General features: G+C 46.6%; 1 protein-coding gene across 1 annotated transcript in view; it reads left to right on the top strand.

The window, feature by feature from the left end:
- The window catches only part of LOC142584899 (uncharacterized), a 123,305-nt gene that overhangs the window by 9,457 nt on the left and 96,057 nt on the right, over window positions 1-17,791 (top strand). The window contains exons 3-5 of the mRNA XM_075695231.1: window positions 7,743-7,900; window positions 12,512-12,625; window positions 14,579-14,686. Of these exons, the coding sequence (XP_075551346.1) occupies window positions 7,874-7,900; window positions 12,512-12,625; window positions 14,579-14,686 (249 nt within the window). The 5' untranslated portion in view covers window positions 7,743-7,873. The remainder of the gene's footprint in view (window positions 1-7,742; window positions 7,901-12,511; window positions 12,626-14,578; window positions 14,687-17,791) is intronic.

Here is a 17,791-nt window from a genome sequence, read left to right as displayed (position 1 = left end):
GGATTTTACGATGCCCAGCCTCTAAGCGTTTTGGTTCGTGAAATTGCAGTATTTTGGTGATGGTACAGCCCTAATAAACTTAAATTTACCGCTTCTGTATATATATCTCATACTGTGCTGCTCGAGATTAGCGAATTGAGATAACGCGTAACGTCTGTCCATAATATGGCGTCCACTATCAATTGTCACCCTATGTACTAATGTAAAGTGATTATGTCGAGAGATTTTCCCCATTCAAATCTTTCGGCCATGCGCTGAGCCTTCTTTTGTGGAGTTAATATTTCTCACTTTCGAGACTCGAGGCGGCGTGCACGTATTGCTGATGCCATAGGCGCCTATATTGACAGATTCAGAAGCGAATTGGCGCATCTCCGAGTTAACCGCAGATTGGACGTCTCTTTTCATTAGGACGCTTACAGTTCGGACGAATGCATGATAGCGAATGAAGTGATCCTAAGATTGTACTAAGATCCTAAGTGTACTAAGAAACAATCCAATCTGAGGACTGTCACTTTTTTTCAGCAGCGAGGGACGCGAATAATTGTGTGTACACATCGCCACATACTCAGTATTGTTATTATGCGCGTCACTCAAATGGAAAGCACCATTTCTTGTCGACATATTCCATGAGAAACTGCGTCACGTATGAAAAATAATGGCTCTAAATGTTATTCGCTTTCAGCGATGTGGGAGAACCCAGCGACAGCTGATCGGCGTGGTCAGGGCAAAGTGAAAGCGAACACTTGTATGAGCATAGGGCGAGTTACAGCCTGTCTAAGCATTGCTTTAATTAGCATGATGTAAACGCACATCGGGATACTGAAAGGTGAATCCGTGAACGTCTCGTAAAGCTATATTTAATAAGAATGATACCCCTATCAACGCACTTGTTTGTCAAGAGTCTTCCAGACAGAAATGAGATAATACTGTCGTGAGAATAATGCCGCTTATACGACACGTTTACGCCAGATTACTAATGAAATACCATCCCAGACAGCATAACATCTGATATCCTCACTATGTCAATTTCAGGACATTGTAATGTCTTCTAAGGGTGCAAGCATTGTCCTAGTCAAGTCTAGCTGCTTATGCTCTTAGCATCCGCGGGAGGTCCTGCAATGAACATTCCTCGGATTTTTCAGGACACTTTGAGTTTGAATATGATACTTCGAAGGGCTGACTGGTAGTAGATATTATAGTGTTGTTCAAAAGAACTTGCTTTCAAGCGTTTTACATCTTGCTTTCAAGCGTTTTACATTTACAACAGTGAACATGTTCTAGGGAGCTTTAGTGATATTCTTGAAACATCAGCTAAGAAACACGCAGGAGCAGGAATGCACCATTATAAGATTCCGTGAAACAAAATTCGAGTGAAGAAAATATTTTTGCTTGCCCACTATGGTCATTAGTTTGATTGGTAATTTCTTTGGAGTTAAAGACAAGAGCTAGCTAGTGTATTGCAGTATAGCACAAACGCAGATGCGGTCCTTGAACATATTTGATTGCGTGAGCTACCGCTGCGAAAAATTTAGAGGTGGTTAGTCTTCAAGAAATCATAAATACTGGATAAGTACTACATCGTGCTTATATGCATTGTGGGACAAAGTACATTCTGGAACCCATGGCAGGCCCAAGCCATGCAAGGAAGCTTACCCGAAAGAGTGCCTACTTTCTTGTCTTGTTATAACGAGCTTGCACCAGAGCGATATTACTTCTGGCAGTCCGCGGACAACTTCGCTGCAAGCCTTCAAGTGAAGGCGATGAATGTGTACGTCCGGCTGCGCATTTTCGCATTTCATGCCGCTATCACGCTGCGGAGTCCGTACTGAAACAGTTCAAAAGGCGCGAACAAGCAAGAGGATGACACAAGGGCCGGGTGACAAACGAAAGGTTTATTTCGCCCTCGAGAAGATATTATGGGGGTGAAACTGATAACAAAGGAACATGTACGGAATAAAATCCTTGCTGTCGTTGATGGCACGACGCATAGTGGCACCACACATGGAGGATCAAGTGATCCTGCTGCGCATGAACTAAAAACTAAAAAGTCGATGTTTCTGCCGAAAGTATCGATTGTGATAGCAAATTAATGGACAGCTATAAGGAGTAAGGATAGTAGCTTTATCGGCCGCATGAAGTTGGAAACATTCGCTTAATAAATTTATAAGCATGGTGCCACGCGCGCACAAGCAAACACGAACATATCCTACTCGATAACTGAGCACACTGCACTGGAGTGAAAAAGCGCAGCAGCAGCGTCGAGTGAAGTGACCTTCGTGCTACCTTTCGCTTCAACGCGAACTAAGGGGCGAGAACAAATCGCAAGCGAAGCTATTAGCCCTCGGTGCACCTAGACACTGTACTCGCCGCATATCGCATTCAAGATTGGGCCCGGGCGGCCGTGCCATGCGCAGCCGCCGTGAAAGTAGAAGCCCCCTCTCCCTCCCCTCCCCCCGGCGCCTTGCGCGCGACGGAAGACGGCGTGCTTCCTCGCCGCTTTCCTCCCTTTCGAGCGCAAGTTTGAGCCACCGTCCTCGGCTCACCTTCGCGCACTTTCGCTTGCACGTATACACATACGGCTCGTGGTGTCGGTGTTATCGTCCTTGGACTTTATGCGGAACATGACGCCAACCACGACGGGAAAAGTACGCCTGGAGGTTCCATATAATTTCTATCGCAATTAGGATGCATATACCACAAAGCGATGACGTAAAGCGAGTGTTCGGCAACGAGAGAAGGGATTCTGCCGAGTGCAAAACGAGGCATTCTGTTGCTAGTCATGACATTCGTCGTACAACCACAGTACTGTGTGTTTTGCATCCAAACAGCCCAACTTAGTTGAACGTCAAATCATTGTTAGCGTGCTTTGACTCGATGCATGGCAGCTTGAAAAATCACATACAGCATTTTCAAGCTCCCCTCAAAACAATATGTATTCTTGCTGCCGAAACCCACGGAGCTGGCTGTTTTTTAACGCGCACAAACGACGAACACTCATCTGCAAAAGGGGAATGGCATCCATTCACGCTGACACTTTCCTGAAGTAATCTACATGAAAGACATTTAATGACGCTAATGACAATACATGTAGTCCAATGATTGGCACATTGGTCCTTTCATTAGGTTTACCCTCCCATAGCGACAGGTTCTCGTGTACTAAGAAACAATCCAATCTGAGGACTGTCACTTTGTTTCAGCAGCGAGGGACATGAATAATTGCATGTACACATCGCCACATACTCAGTGACCCAAGTTGATCCGATGGTTTATTTGGAACATTTACCTCAGCACAGCATCCCTGTGCGCTAACCATTCGACCGCCGTCTACTCGCTGACCCAGGTAGGAGAGATTGTTCGACAGAAACAAGAACACATCAACACATACACACATACATACATACATACATACATACATACATACATACATACATACATACATACATACATACATACATACATACATACATACATGCATACATACATACATACATACATACATACATACATACATACATACATACATACATACATACATACGCACATACATACATACATACACACATACATACATACGCACATACATACATACATACATACATACATACATACATACGTTCCTGCATACATGCATAAATACATGCATCCATTCATACATACGTTCCTGCATACATGCATAAATACATACATGCATGCATACATACGTTCCTGCATACATGCATACATGCGCACATGCATACATACATACATGCGCACATGCATACATGCATACATGCGCACATGCATACATACATACATGCGCCCATGCATACATGCATACATGCGCCCATGCATACATGCATACATACGCACATGCTTACATACATACATACGCACGTGCATAACACACATATACGTACATACGTACATACATACATACATACATACATACATACATACATACATACATACATACATACATACATACATACATACATACATACATACTGACACCTGTACTTATCTCTATCGGGCGACCACGTTTCGCCGCCGAACAAATGTTATCGCACAGCGCGGGACGCGCCTGCATGTATCCGAAGTTTCTGGAAAGTTATCGATGCTTCTATCCGCTGTCTGTTGTCGCCGAGCCTTGTATTATCTGATTTCATCGCGTGACGCGAATGGTGTAGAACTTTGTGGCAGGCACGCGGGTCCGAACGATTAGACTGAACATTCGACGACTGCTGTATAAAAGCCGACGCGCTTGACCCGCAGATCAGATATTCGACGATCGCCGACTGTGTTCGCCGCTATCGTTGCGCTTTAAGTGTAGCCTGTTTTGTGGGCACAGGTTCGCCCAATAAAAGCTAGTTTTGTCTTTCACAGTACTGCTACTGTGTTCTTTAACGTCACTACCACGTGACAATACATACATACATACACACACACATACATACATACATACGATTTGCATGTCTGCCACTGCTTGCCTTTAGAGCACGAGAGGTATAGACCGTTTTATTTGGTTCAAGACCTGAGAGCCGCCGCCTGGCTATTGTTAGCACACACCTTGTGGCCTTTCATTGGTTCGGTCCTTTCTAGCTTTATTTTCAGTAATACCAGTTTTCAATGGAGAATCCACTTTCTCATGTCTACTTGAAACTTAAGTCTTTGGGCAGGCATCCACAAGGTCTTAATTTACCGCTAGATAGATCTTGAAACTTGATAATAAATCACTAGATTGAAGGCCTCGGTATACCTCACGTCTCCACAGCGAAGCGCTGAACCCTCCTAGTTGGCGTTGTTTGGCAGTGCTGGACATAAATCAATTGCCAGATCTAGATTAGGAAAGTGTTTCTAACAGTATCTCTTGTTTTATTATTGTTATATTGGAGTTTGTTATTCATGTGACAGCACCATGATTATTATCATGCATTATGCAGTCTCCATCTTGCGACAGATCGCACTAAACATGAATGTACCAATAACTGACTGTCTTTATGGTTCAGAACCGTGCAAGCAAGATTGTTCGTTGGCAAGAGAGTTCGTGACACCTAAGCTCGAAAAGGTGCTCGCGACATTCTCTGGCGCAGAATGACTTTTCATATCAACTAACTAATCAACGACAAATTTACAAATTCAAAGCGTCATGACGCCATCCCATCCACAGAACTCACCCTCAAGAAAGAAAGCATTAAAGAGGGAGATCAAGAAACCTGGAACCACCCATCACAAAGGCTGGCGGCGATACGCAGAAGGCAGTCGGATGCGGTCGCTAAAGGGTTGTTGAGCGGGTTCGGTACTTAACATGTGCTTGTTAGGCGGGTTCTGCAGACAATGCCATACTGTCTTTACGTGGGTTACGGAAGATAAGATGCGACATAGTGTAGAAGGCAATGGCAACGCCTTGTGGGTCACAAAGAAGGCGGTTGTCCCTGAGAGGATCTGTGCGTCGAATCCGAACAAAAGGGATCGAGAAAGTCGCTTCACGGGTTCGATCGGAGATCGTTGTTCGGCTACCGGTGCGCGCGATTGGCCTACTCCGCGCCGACGTCGTCAGCCACGGGGCGCGGCAACGTTTTTGGTGACGTCAAAATGACGACACGCCCCTGTCAATCATCTTGCCACCGAGCACTTCGTCTGCTAGGCGCCGAACACGACGGGAGTTGGGAAGTTTGGAGTTATCATCGCTCGTTACGAGACCGGCTTCCATGGCGCGTCTGGTGGATTGGATTGGATAAAAATGGCAGCTTAGGCAGTTGTATAGCATGTCCGGATCCAATCCATAGTTTAATTCGAGAAAAATGGCGCTTGCGTTGGGAACGTAGGTTGTTGCGCTGGCGTTGCTCAAGGAGGAGGAATGAGAGCGGGTGGCGGTGCAAAGCGCGTTTGAAGAAATGGCCGAAAGTGAATTCCGGCGTCGCTTTCGTTTCTCGGAGCAAATGTTGCGTTGGTTGTACAGCGAAATCGGCCCCATCATTGGTGGCAGCGAGCCACTGGAATGTTGTTGCTGCCTCTTAAAAAGTGCGCCACTGTTCCCGTCGCTTTTTTTCTTCTTTTTTACTTGTCGTTGTGCGCGACACCACCTATAGGAACGACGCAGAGAAACAAATAGTTATGAATTGCAGTAGTCACACGTACTACTGTTTTAATATGTGTTTGAGCTTGCGAAGAAAAAAAATACATGCTTAGGTAAAGATTTCATTCTTTGGAAGGCGAGAAACATTTCGTTTTGTAGTATACTGTCTGCAAGCAGACGACAACCGAGGGAAGTAAACTTCAGGGGAGTTCACCGCTTGCCGATTGGCTGCTCTCTCCGCCCCGTTCTTAGAAATTTTGCATACTGCCACTTTGTGACGTTGCAGCAACCGAACAGAACGCGCATCGAACAAAGATCTCCGATCGCACCCCAGGTTTCTACGGCTTTACATGGCAAAATGACGATCAGATTACGAGACACGACGTAGTGGGTGCTGTGCGTTGAAAGCGATCTTAAAAACTATCTGAAAAGCGATCAGCGATGTGGAAAAGAGTCCGACGATTGCTGATAGCTTCGTGTGCGCTATGTTATCGCTGCTTAGTTCGCGTCGAAGCGAAAGGTAACACGACAGTCAATTCGCTTGCTGCAACTTCTGCGCTTCCTCACTACAGTGTTTCGACAGTGAGTTTCCGTGGTCATCGAGTGAGATGCGTTCGTTTGCTTGTGCGCACGGGTTACCATGCTTCTTAATTTAGTCGGCAAGTGAATGCTTATAAATTTATGCGGCCGATGAAACTGCTATCTTTGATTTGTATAACAGCAGAATAGATTACTATTGCAATCGCTGCATTGCCTTTCGGGACCAACTGCGACATTTTTTTAGGCATTTCAAACAAACGCGCGAACAGCGCAATCCAAATGTCTGGCGCATGCGCGAACTCCAAACACCGGAACGCCGTCGATTGAAATAGCAATCCCGTGTTTCTCCCGTGACCACCTTCCCTTTATCACCTCCGCGCGTCGCGATGTGAACAGAGAGCTAGACGTGACATCACTGCGGGTAAAATTTGTCGATTCATCGGTCTTCAGGGAAGGAGAGCGCCAATACCAGGGTGCCAAAACCACAAAGCCAACGTGGCTGGAGCCGACTGTGTGTTGATGGCTCGCCCATTGGTGCGCCAGTGAACCTTTTATGAAGCTTCTATTCAGCTAGCTCCACACGGAGGGGCATTACGAGCACTCCATGGAGCAGCCTTTCTCCTGGTGTGCTGATGCAGCCCGTAGCTTTCGCTCAGCTGCGTAAAGTTGACGAACGTATGTGGAGAGGGGGGAGGGGGCGCGAACTGGAAGCGCACCGAAGGAGAGCGAGAAACAGCGGTTGCCGCGCACTCGCTTATCAAACGTCTGTATATTTGCTATTGCTGCACCATTTCAAAAATTCTTGTGGCTTCGTTTATGGTAGGCTAGTAGATATCAGTCACTATATAACTAAATGGGTAATGGTGTCTGGAATTCTAACGAAGCGGTTCAGAAAGTTGCTTCGGGTTTCAGCGTAGAAAAACTTAAATGCTTGGGTTTTGAATGCGAATACCACGATTAGATTATGAGGAACGCCGTTAAGGGTGTGGCTTCGGGTTATGATAACCACGACATGTTCTTTAACATGTCGCCACCCCAAACCGCCACGCCGAGGCCAGCGTCGCAACGCCATAGTCATTAGGGTACCAAGGCTGGTGCTTCGTGCTTGAATTGAGCTGTCGTAAATGTGCACTATTTACTTTTTCAGAGTTCCAGGCTTCCAGCGCCCGTTGGTCGGTCGTTCTTGTCGTCGCCGGACGGCTACTTCCACCCGCTAGCCTAACCGAAGAGCGACGCCGCCCGAAGCCTACAGTCGGGTACCGAAGACTCCATGGCCCAATGGAGATGACGAGCCTGCTGAGTATGGTACGTTTGTCGTGAGCGCGTAGAACTAACTGACTGGTGGGTAGATTTCCTCGACGATGTGGCATCATTAGTGAGCACTGCTGTCACAGCCTATTGCATAAAAGGGGTGCCATGCAAGGAGGCTCGAGTTTGTCGTGGTTCGGTATCACTGTGATCTCTGGCGACGCCCTCATATATGAATGAGCTGTTGGTATCCAGACATGAAATACCCTCAGCAGGCCTCCAATTCCATTGGCTCATTCACTCTTGGGTTATCATAACTTGGACGTTAACTTATGGGTGGGTAAAAAGAAGTCACGTGGTCAAACCGTTGGTGCCTTCTGTCCTTTCTTTATTGTTCTACCCAGCGCATTATGTGTGCAAGTTATATTAGAAAAGTGCAGCAGATGCAAGGTGTTGTAATCTATATACAGCGAAGCTTTGTTTGAATGCACAAAATGTCGAGACATGAGTTTGTGTTTATTGAATGGCCGCATAAAGACATTGCGGAGAGGCTAATGCAATGCCACCTCCGTTTCCACGGATGTGCGAAGGCAAGCTTTCGGGTCTTCCATTTTCTATCCCCCGCATGGCCGCCGCATCCACCGCCGCATCGGATGGATTGATAGATGCTACGAGCGTCCCCTTTCAAACGTGGCCGAGGGTTGCGCCACGAAGGTCCTGCTCTGATTTCGCCTAATGTACAAGTACACGTACACGCTCACACGCACACACGCACAAACACGCACGCACACATACACTTCGTCGCTTTGGGCCGTCTGGCAAGCCGGTGATGCCGCCCGAGTCGAAGGACTTCGAGCCGTCACCCGAAGCGCCACCACTGTCATCATCATCGAAGGAGGATGGTATGGGACAGGGTTTGATCCCGTTCTCCCCCGTTTTCGCCCCGAAGGAAAACTGAGGGACCAGTTTTCATTGATGTTTATTCTCTCTCTCGTCGGTGCCAGGGACCCCTGGAAAAACACGTCCGTCCGCCACAAAATAGTTGCCACCGTGGGTTGGATGCATGGAGGTGATGAGCGTCCACTTTGGAACGGGGGGGTAGATTGCGTCACAAAGTTTTTATCTTATTACCTAATCTCCTAGCTATGTTAAAAAAAAGGAAAAAAAGATCGTCATGAATTCCCATAACGAAAGTTTCTGAGCTACTATTGTGAACTTACTTTTCTTCCACCAATCATCCAATCGCCTCATACTAATTTCCATTGCGGACATGCATGTTTACTTCTTCTCCTGCTCTCGCTGAAGCCAAGGGCTTCAAAGAGGCCAGAGGTGCCTAAATCGACTACGCATGACAGATATATTCACAGTCCAACAAACATGCTCCATCGTTTCTTTAGGTTTACCGCAGCAAGCACATGCTTCTTTGGCGTCCTGATCTCGCTTGTATTGAGCTTCCATTCGGAGCTCATTACTTCGCGTGTGGAGGTGAGTGCCAGCCGGTGCGGACGCAAAGTACTCAGTAGCGATTCTGCGCGCGTCCTCCGCTGTGATTGGCTGGCACATTCGGCTAGGGAACTGCCACGCAGCACCCACGGTCAAGAAAACCTGGCAACGTTCCCAAGGAATAGCTTCGCTTTTAGCGCTTCTGGGGTAGTTCTAATGCTCACATGTGGTAATTTCTAAGCAGGAAGATGCTTAGAAGATGCGGAAGATGTGCACAGGATGTGCTTCAAGATTGTTTATCACCGCGAGGGAATGGTGGATATAGACAAATAGCAAAGAAGACACACGGTTGCGACGCACACAGGGTGAAGATAGGGATAAAAATGAATGGTGCTGCCGTGTCACACTAACCAGTCGTCTGTGTTTGTAACGAAGCGGGCCTGCCGAGGGGGCGCTCGTATTGAGATACGCGGTTTTATGTCGACACTTTGTTGTTTGCTGCTTTCCTGTTTTTCGTGCCATATTTGTTCTCTGACTGCCCGTCGAACAAACTCGAGACGAGCGAGAAACTGGGGCCATCCTGAATAGTATCCGAGGGCCCGGAAAGCGAGAATTCCAACAGGTGGGGATGGTGAACATAGAGGGTGATCATTTTTTAATTTAAGGGGGATTTCTTTTGAGAAATCGCCCGTTGCAATTAACATAATTCTAGTCCTGGAGCTATAGTACTGAAAGAGGCGGACATCACTTGAACTAATAATGGAGACACATATTCAACTAATTAAAAAGTGCATTACCTTTTGAATTACTCAGCGACACTTTGAGAATTTCAATATTTCCAGAATTGCAATTTCCAGAGTGGCGCCTGTTTGGAGATATGCGCCATCAAACTTGCGCAATATGAACTGTTGTTCCACCTACAAAACGCTATTTAATGCACTGAAGCACGAACGTAACTGGGACACTCATGTATTCCGTTCCACGTATTGGGATATAACTTCTCCAAACTGGTGGCAACCTTGAAATTAATTTCAAGTTGATGCGTCTCGCAAGCTCACCGGCTACGATCCGTATATTGCAATATTTAAAGAAAATTATGCGGTTTTATGTGCCAGAACCACGTCCTGATTATGATGCATGCCGTAGTGGGGGACTAGGAAATTTGGACCACTTGGGGTTCTTTAACGTGCACCGTGGGTTCTAACCGTGGTGCACCGTGGGTTTAACGTGCACCGTGGTGCAACGTGGGGTTCTAAGTACACATGTGTTTTCGCATTTTGGCCCCATTGAAATGCGTCCGCGTGGCCGGCATTCGATCTCGTGACCTCGTGCTTAGCAGCCCAACACCACAGCGACTACGCTTACCACGGCTGGTCATATTCCACTACGAGCCGTAAAGTAAATAAGTGAATTCTTACGATTAGTTGAATATCTGTTTTGATTTCTAGTGCTAGTAGTGTCTGCCTCTTCAAATCTGCCACAGCCGCTTCTGAAAAAAAAAACATCCAAAATACTTCGAAAATTATTACCTTGTATAATAATGAAGGCCGGCGACCAATCGCAAAGGGATCTGACGAACCATAAGCTTTGTGGAATTCCTACAAGGATACCAAAATTCGACTTCATTCCAGCTTGAGTTAATGGGGTAAAATATAAAATTTAACGTCGAGCGTAGAAAGCAATTAACCACAAACATTGCGGCTTATATTCATAACACCGAAATTTATCTTTTCAAAAGCTATACTCACAAACTGAACAGCATTTTATTAAAAAATCTGCGGAAATGGGGCGAATATTCTTGTTTAAGCTAGGGAAGAACTGGCTTCGAAGGTTGCGTGCACAGCGAGCCTTAAGGTCCACACTAGCGGCAAGATCGCGCGTAACGTGCCGCAAGGTAGGAGAGCACATCGGTAGTGGGATGCTCACATCTGTGGGTGTCTCTGCCACTGCGGCAAGCAAATGGTTCGCTATCGGCTGCATTCACTGCAGCAGATAGCAGCGATGTAGGAATAGGTCCATTTCCTTGCAGCGTTTTCCCACGCGAACGAATCGGCCGCTGCTCATTGGACTCCCCGACTGGCGGCAAGCAGCCTGGCGCGAAAGATATCTGTAAAGCCCATTCGCTTCTCGGCAGGAACAATCTGCCGCTTGCCTCTTTCGCCACACGCTTTCATGCGTAGCATATTAACGTAGGTTTTGGGCCTTCGCGCGACGCCCGGCGGTGGCCACCATTGACCCTGAAGTGGGTTCACGTGACATGACGTCACGTGATAACGTCACACAGGCTGCAGGTGGGGCCTCATATCGCGCCGTCGGTCGCCTCCCGGCGGTCGCCACCATTGGCCTTCAAGTGACCTTGAAGTAGGTCACTTGACATGTCGTCACGTGATGACGTCACACCGGCTGCAGATGGGGCCTCATATCGCGCCGTCGGACGTTGCCCGGCGGAGGCCTCCACGCTTCGGTTCGCGCCGTCGCGCGCGACGTGGCGGCGGCGCCACCATCGCTGCATCACGTGATATGTGACGTCACGCCAGGGATGAAGCGGCGCGCGCCCGCTGTCGCGTCAGTCTCTGTGCCCGCAACCGCGCCAGCGTCTTTGCGCCGGGCGTGTATGCGGTCAAGATGCCTCCAAACGCTAAGGATACGCTGAAAAAAAAACACGCTAAGGGCTAAATAGCGCTAAGGATACGCTAAGGTTAAGCCCAGTGGATGCTTCGCATCCACTGGGCTTAACCTTAGCGTATCCTTAGCGCTATTGGAGGCTTATCAAGGTTAAGCCCAGTGGATGCGAAGCATCCACTGGGCTTAACCTTGATAGGCCTCCAATTTTTTACCACCTGTATGACTCGTGAGTTGTGGCCGCTGGTGTGAACGTATCTTTAAGTGCAGAGGGAAAGTTGAGCTGGTTGGTAATGTTATGGAAAGTTAGGCGTGAAAGCTTCGATTTTGAAGTTTGCCATGCAGAGAAACACACTAGGCAAAGGAGACGGGACAACATAAACGCTCTGTTTTCCGTCTCCCTCTTCTTGTGTGCCTGGACGCCTTCCTTTCCTCTAACAAACTTATGCGGCGGCAGAGTGTAGTTGTACCTACGGGCGTAGTAGTGCTGTACATTTTTTTTCTTTACAGTTGTTGCATTCAATAAGGAGTCGTCGCGTTAGCAGTAAATATTGTGACCTTGGCCGTTTTTTGCTTTCTGGCGTTTCACTCCTTGGTTCAAAGGTCGTTGAGACGATCGGGCAATACCGGAGCGAGCAGCGCAAAACTTCAACGCAGAAAATCAGCGCAGAACGGCGCACCAGGCTGACGCCAATGCCAGGTCATGAAAAGTTTGCAGTGAGTTTGCCATTGTTATGCTTGGAGCCGTACGTCTAGTAGACTTGGTAGTGTCGCAGTCTAGTGACATCTTGGTGACGAAGCAGCTATTCGGTCTTTGTTTTGTTCCCCGATTCTCTGGGCACGTGCGCCGTCGATAGGAGAAACGGACGAGATTCAGTGCGAAAAGCGGTCGCGTCTCTTCCTTGTCGCTGCGTGCAACACTCTTGGGGCCCTATAACGCAAGACAATTCCAATGTCTTTTTATTCCCATCTCCTGACGTCAAATTTGCGTAACCGCCGACGTAAGCATCGGGCGGTGACCCGCAGCGTTGGCTCAACAGCCCAATCAAACGCCCTCTCAGTTTATAGGTCACTTTGCTTTCAAACCGAATAACACTGACTGGATTGAGAAGTTTTTCGTTTGTAATTGGCTGCCAGGAGGCGAAGAGCACGCCCAAGTGGAGAGGGTTTCGAAGGAGCCGTGCCGGCGGCCTGAAGATACCCGGATGAAGAGGGTGGTGCCGGCGTCTACGATTGGTCCGCTTTCCCTTAGCTTGCGGTGCCTGGTTTAGAATCGCGGCGCCGTGCAACGGAAGGTTAAGAAGGCCACTAAAACGGATCCTCAGCAAAGAGTTGGCAGAGCGAGGTCGTAAGCGTGCCGAAAGTGCTCGAAAACGTTTTAGCAAAAGGTTTTATTATGCGCAAATAAACCCAAGTTTCTCACAGGTGCGAGTAGCCAGTGCCTGAGCGATCGGCGGCAGCCATCTTTTATCTCTTTCGCAACGGGGCAGTATGCGGCTATTCAGAAAAAAGAATTGTTCTGTTCGGCATATTAATGCATCTTTAACGCGTACATGTCACTTTGACGCGGTGAGTGTTGGTGGTTTTGTGACGTCGCGTGGCAGGCAGGTCAAGTGGGCACAGCCTGAAAACTTTTGAACAATAGCCGTGGGCTAATGGCGAAAAGGTGTCAAACGAGAAATAACTATTTTTCTTTTGTTTGGTCCAATCATCCATAATGAGTATGTAGAGGTCATATCTGATGGAGAGCTATCGCGGTTTTCGTGATGTCGCGTGACAGACAGGCGAAGTGGCAGGGGCGCAGAAAGCTTCGATTAATCGCGGACTGATTGCAAAATTGGAATAGCAAAGCTTGGAATAGCTTTACGTTATAGCGCCCTTGTTCTTTATTATCACGACGATCAGTGGAACGCGTTGCTTTATTTAAATGCTGCGCCGTCTAACCAGGCCCGCGATAAACCACTGCGCATGCGCAGGTATAATACGGGGTTCGCAGCTTCGTGTCCTGCTCACGTGTTCTTGATCGTCACTCCCATGTCAGAATTTACGAATCTAGCCAGTCAAACATTGCAAGCCTCTGGTTTGCTACAGTGCTCGTCGGTTATATGCGCGATTTGTCAGGACATGAGTTTGCCACTCACACAAAAGGGCTTGGCAGCCACAAACGTTTGTTCAGTGATCTGGTTTGAAGCACCTTACAAAGGCAGCCCAGGTTTGAGGGCTGGTTATAATTAGTCGATAGTTGTAAAATTGCGCCGAAGTGCAAAAGAAAATGCTACTTCACATTGTTTTCGCGTGGAAAGGCCCCATTGATGAAAGGAATGCTGTAGCGGACGTCACATGACCGCGTAAGAAGCACTGCGATTTTGGATTGAGAATCCTTTGAAATCTGTGTAGCCTGAAGGAAAAAAAATATCACGTGCTCTGTTGCATTCAGTGTTGAGTGTGGACATTGTACGACGGGCAATGTTCAAGCAAACTCGTGTATCGTGAACATGCGGCCTTACTGTGCGTCTAGTAGAGTTGGTAGTGTCGCAGTCTTGTGACAACCCCCAGGAAAATAATTACTCTACTTATCCCTTAATATATAGTGAATATTTGTCACTTTGTTAGTCAAGGAGTTTTGAGAGCACCAAATAGGTTTCGTGCCTTTTCTCATCCCTATCGAAGCATGTGCACCAAGGTCGTCATAAAAGCCGGGCAACACGGGAGCGATCAGCAAAGTCTCTGGAAGCCGCAGGGATGTATCATGGCAGGAGACGAGAACCAGCTTTTCAGGTAAGTGGCAGTGAGCTCGACGCTGCCATTTTTGGAAATGGCTGTCATAGTGCTTCCTTATGGAGAATGCTTGGTGGTTTTCCAGAGAAAAAGTTGTTAGAACCTCTGGCAAACTGGCACAGGTCCATCGAGAGAAACAGCAGCTCCGTCCGAACTTATAAGTGGCCCCGCACTAGAGTCCGGCTTCGGTGGGCACAAGTGGTGCTACAGCCAGCATGGCTGACATTCGTTCATTTCACTTCATACAGGTCTGTAATGCCACTCGCCTCTGCTCTAAACGTTCTAGCAATCGATGTCTTCTACTCCCGTGCCCCCAAGTGTTGTGCGATTTGAGTGACGAATGCTTTTTCGTAATATTCCAATTGCTTTGCTGTGGCGACATTGAAGCCAATCCTGTCCTTGACGACAACTCTCAAAAAGAAATCTTAGAGCTTTTAAAAGACTTCAAACTAAAGACGAGCAGTCTAACTCAGGGGCAGGCGGATCTGTTGACCGCCATCAGCGAAGTCAAGGAGGCACAGAAATCGCTAGTAGATAAGTGCTCCTTGATGGCTGAAAGGTTGCTAAAAGTCGAAGCCAGAACATGGTACCATTGACCGTATTGAAAATGCTGTTCATGTCTCGCAGAATCCTATTTACGATATAACGTGACAGAACAACACCAACTTCAGCCTATGTGAGCTTGTAGGTCTCGCCGCAACAACCTTTTCTTCAGTGTAACTCATAATAACGAATCATGGAGCAAAAGTGACGAAAAGATTATCGGCCTTATAACACAACACACTGATAGCAATTTAACCTCAGAAGCAAGTGAACGGGCACACGCAGCTTAGGTGGACCCTATCAGGAAAATAAGTGCAGACCGCTCATTGTCAGGCTTTACTTTAAAACTCGGGTCCTGTAAGATATCTGTAACCGAAGATTTCTCGTTTGCCACTCGTCAGGCTCGCATATTTTGATTAATTTTGCTAAAGCATAAAAAAATATAGTCGAATCGTATTAGGAGCCTGCTATCCCCCCTCCCCCTCCCAACGCCGCGTCAAGTTTCGTTGATGACTTACATGATGTCGTAAATGCTATTCGGAGACGATATCCTTCCTCACCAATCATTCTTCTTGGATACTTTATTTTCCGAACATCACGTGGTCGGTTGGACTTGCACTACTTTAACCCGTTCTCGTCACACTGTCACAATTTCTTAGACATGTGTGCATACTTTATCATGCAGATGGTAACGAAGCCTACCAGAGTTGTAGCAGGAACGTCTAGTACATTAGACCTTATTTTGCTTACACACCCACATCTCGTCTCAACACTCACGTACTTGCCTGGTTTTAGCGACCATCCGCTGCTTCGTTTCGATATCAACATTTCTTTTTACCGACACACGTAACAAAAGAAATTTATCCGCGACTACAAGAAAGCAAATTTTGATATTATTAATCAGGAACTGCGCACACATTTTGATGCCTACTGAGACGCATTCACTGCGATAAAGCGTCAGCTTTGTTTAGCGAAGAGCTAAAGCGTCTTTCCACTAAAAAAAACGCGCTTGTTTCGTTGAGCAAAGTTACGAAGAACAGGAGATCACTGGGAAGCATATCGCAACGTTGAAGCCGACTACTGTGCAGACTTTGTCACGCCAAATATTATTACTCTACTAACGCTGTCCCAGCCCTCTTATTAGGTAATCCTAAAGTATTTTGGAGAAGCATAAATGTGACGGAAATTAGTGTTATTTCTCCTAATGATACTGAAGATGAGCCTATACCACCAGAACGATGCGCCTCAGTGTTTAACAGTGTTCTTTCGGACAATTTTTTTTCCTATCGAGTTGATAGTGTTAAATATATGTCACATCGTGATTATCCTTTGATGTTCCCTATCATGTAGGAGCACTCAGGAATAGCACAATTAAGATTCGCTAAAGCTTTCTTCGTCTTGGGGAACTGACAGTACCAAATCCAATTTCTAAAACAGGCCAAACATTACTCATCTTTGTTTTTGGCTAAACTCTTTCAGCAGTCGCTTGATCATGGTACCTTCCCTTCTGATCGGAAGATTGGGAAGATTGAATTCCAGAATCGATTGCGCCTTTCTAGACTGCCCGAAGGCTTTTGATAAAGTTACTCATGTGCTGCATATGCAGGAACTTTCCTCTTTAAACCTTGACCATAATAAACTTACCTGACTTGAATACTTCCTAATCAAACGCAGGCAGTATGTTTCTGTCAACGGTCATGATTCAACCTTGACGTAGCATCAGGACTTCCGCAAGGCCCAGTTTCAGTCCATTACTTGTCATATACATTGACTTTCCCGATTGTGTGTCATCTTCAGTTCACCTATACGCCGATGACTGTGTAATGTATCGCGAGATTCGTGATAATGACCCGAAAATTCTACTGACTGATCTAAATAACATCGCCGCTTTGTGTAAAAACGTGCTCATGGAACTAAATCACAAGAAATGCAGGCTGATGACTGTTGCATGACGCGACGTGTGTGTGCCTGCATATGTGCTTAACCACGTCCAGCCAGAACAAGTTTCATCCTACCGTTATTTCGGTGTAACTATGTCATCTGACTTATCCTGTAAATGTCATATCGACTCCATAATCAATAACGCAAATCGTATGTTAGTTCGATCTAAGTTGGAATACGCTGCTGCTATTTGGCACTCATCAAATGCTACTCTTGTTAATTCGCTTGAAATGGTTCAGAATAATTCCACTCATTTCATTCAAACTACAATCGTACTTTAGCATAACTTTATGAAAAGCAACTTGTGTCTAGCATCTTTATCACTGGCCAGAAAGGCTTTTCGCTCATGCCTATTTGTATTTCATCATCGTGTCCTTAGAAGTGAGCTCGTTCTAGCACCTAATCTGTAATCTCGAGTTGATCACCGTCATAAAGTAAGAGGCACATTTTCTCACACAAACAGGTTTTTATATCGATTTATTCCACACACAACGAATGACTGCAACCACCTTCCTGATGATATTGGGTCAATCGAAGACAGCGCACTCTTCTGCCGAACCTTGTTTGTTCAAACGGAACATTAACGAATTGTCCACTGCACATTTCGCTTGCATTACTTCA

Source organism: Dermacentor variabilis, chromosome 6, assembly GCF_050947875.1.
Source record: "Dermacentor variabilis isolate Ectoservices chromosome 6, ASM5094787v1, whole genome shotgun sequence".
In the NCBI taxonomy this organism is placed as follows: domain Eukaryota; kingdom Metazoa; phylum Arthropoda; class Arachnida; order Ixodida; family Ixodidae; genus Dermacentor; species Dermacentor variabilis.
This window is presented reverse-complemented; position numbering and strand designations above follow the sequence as displayed.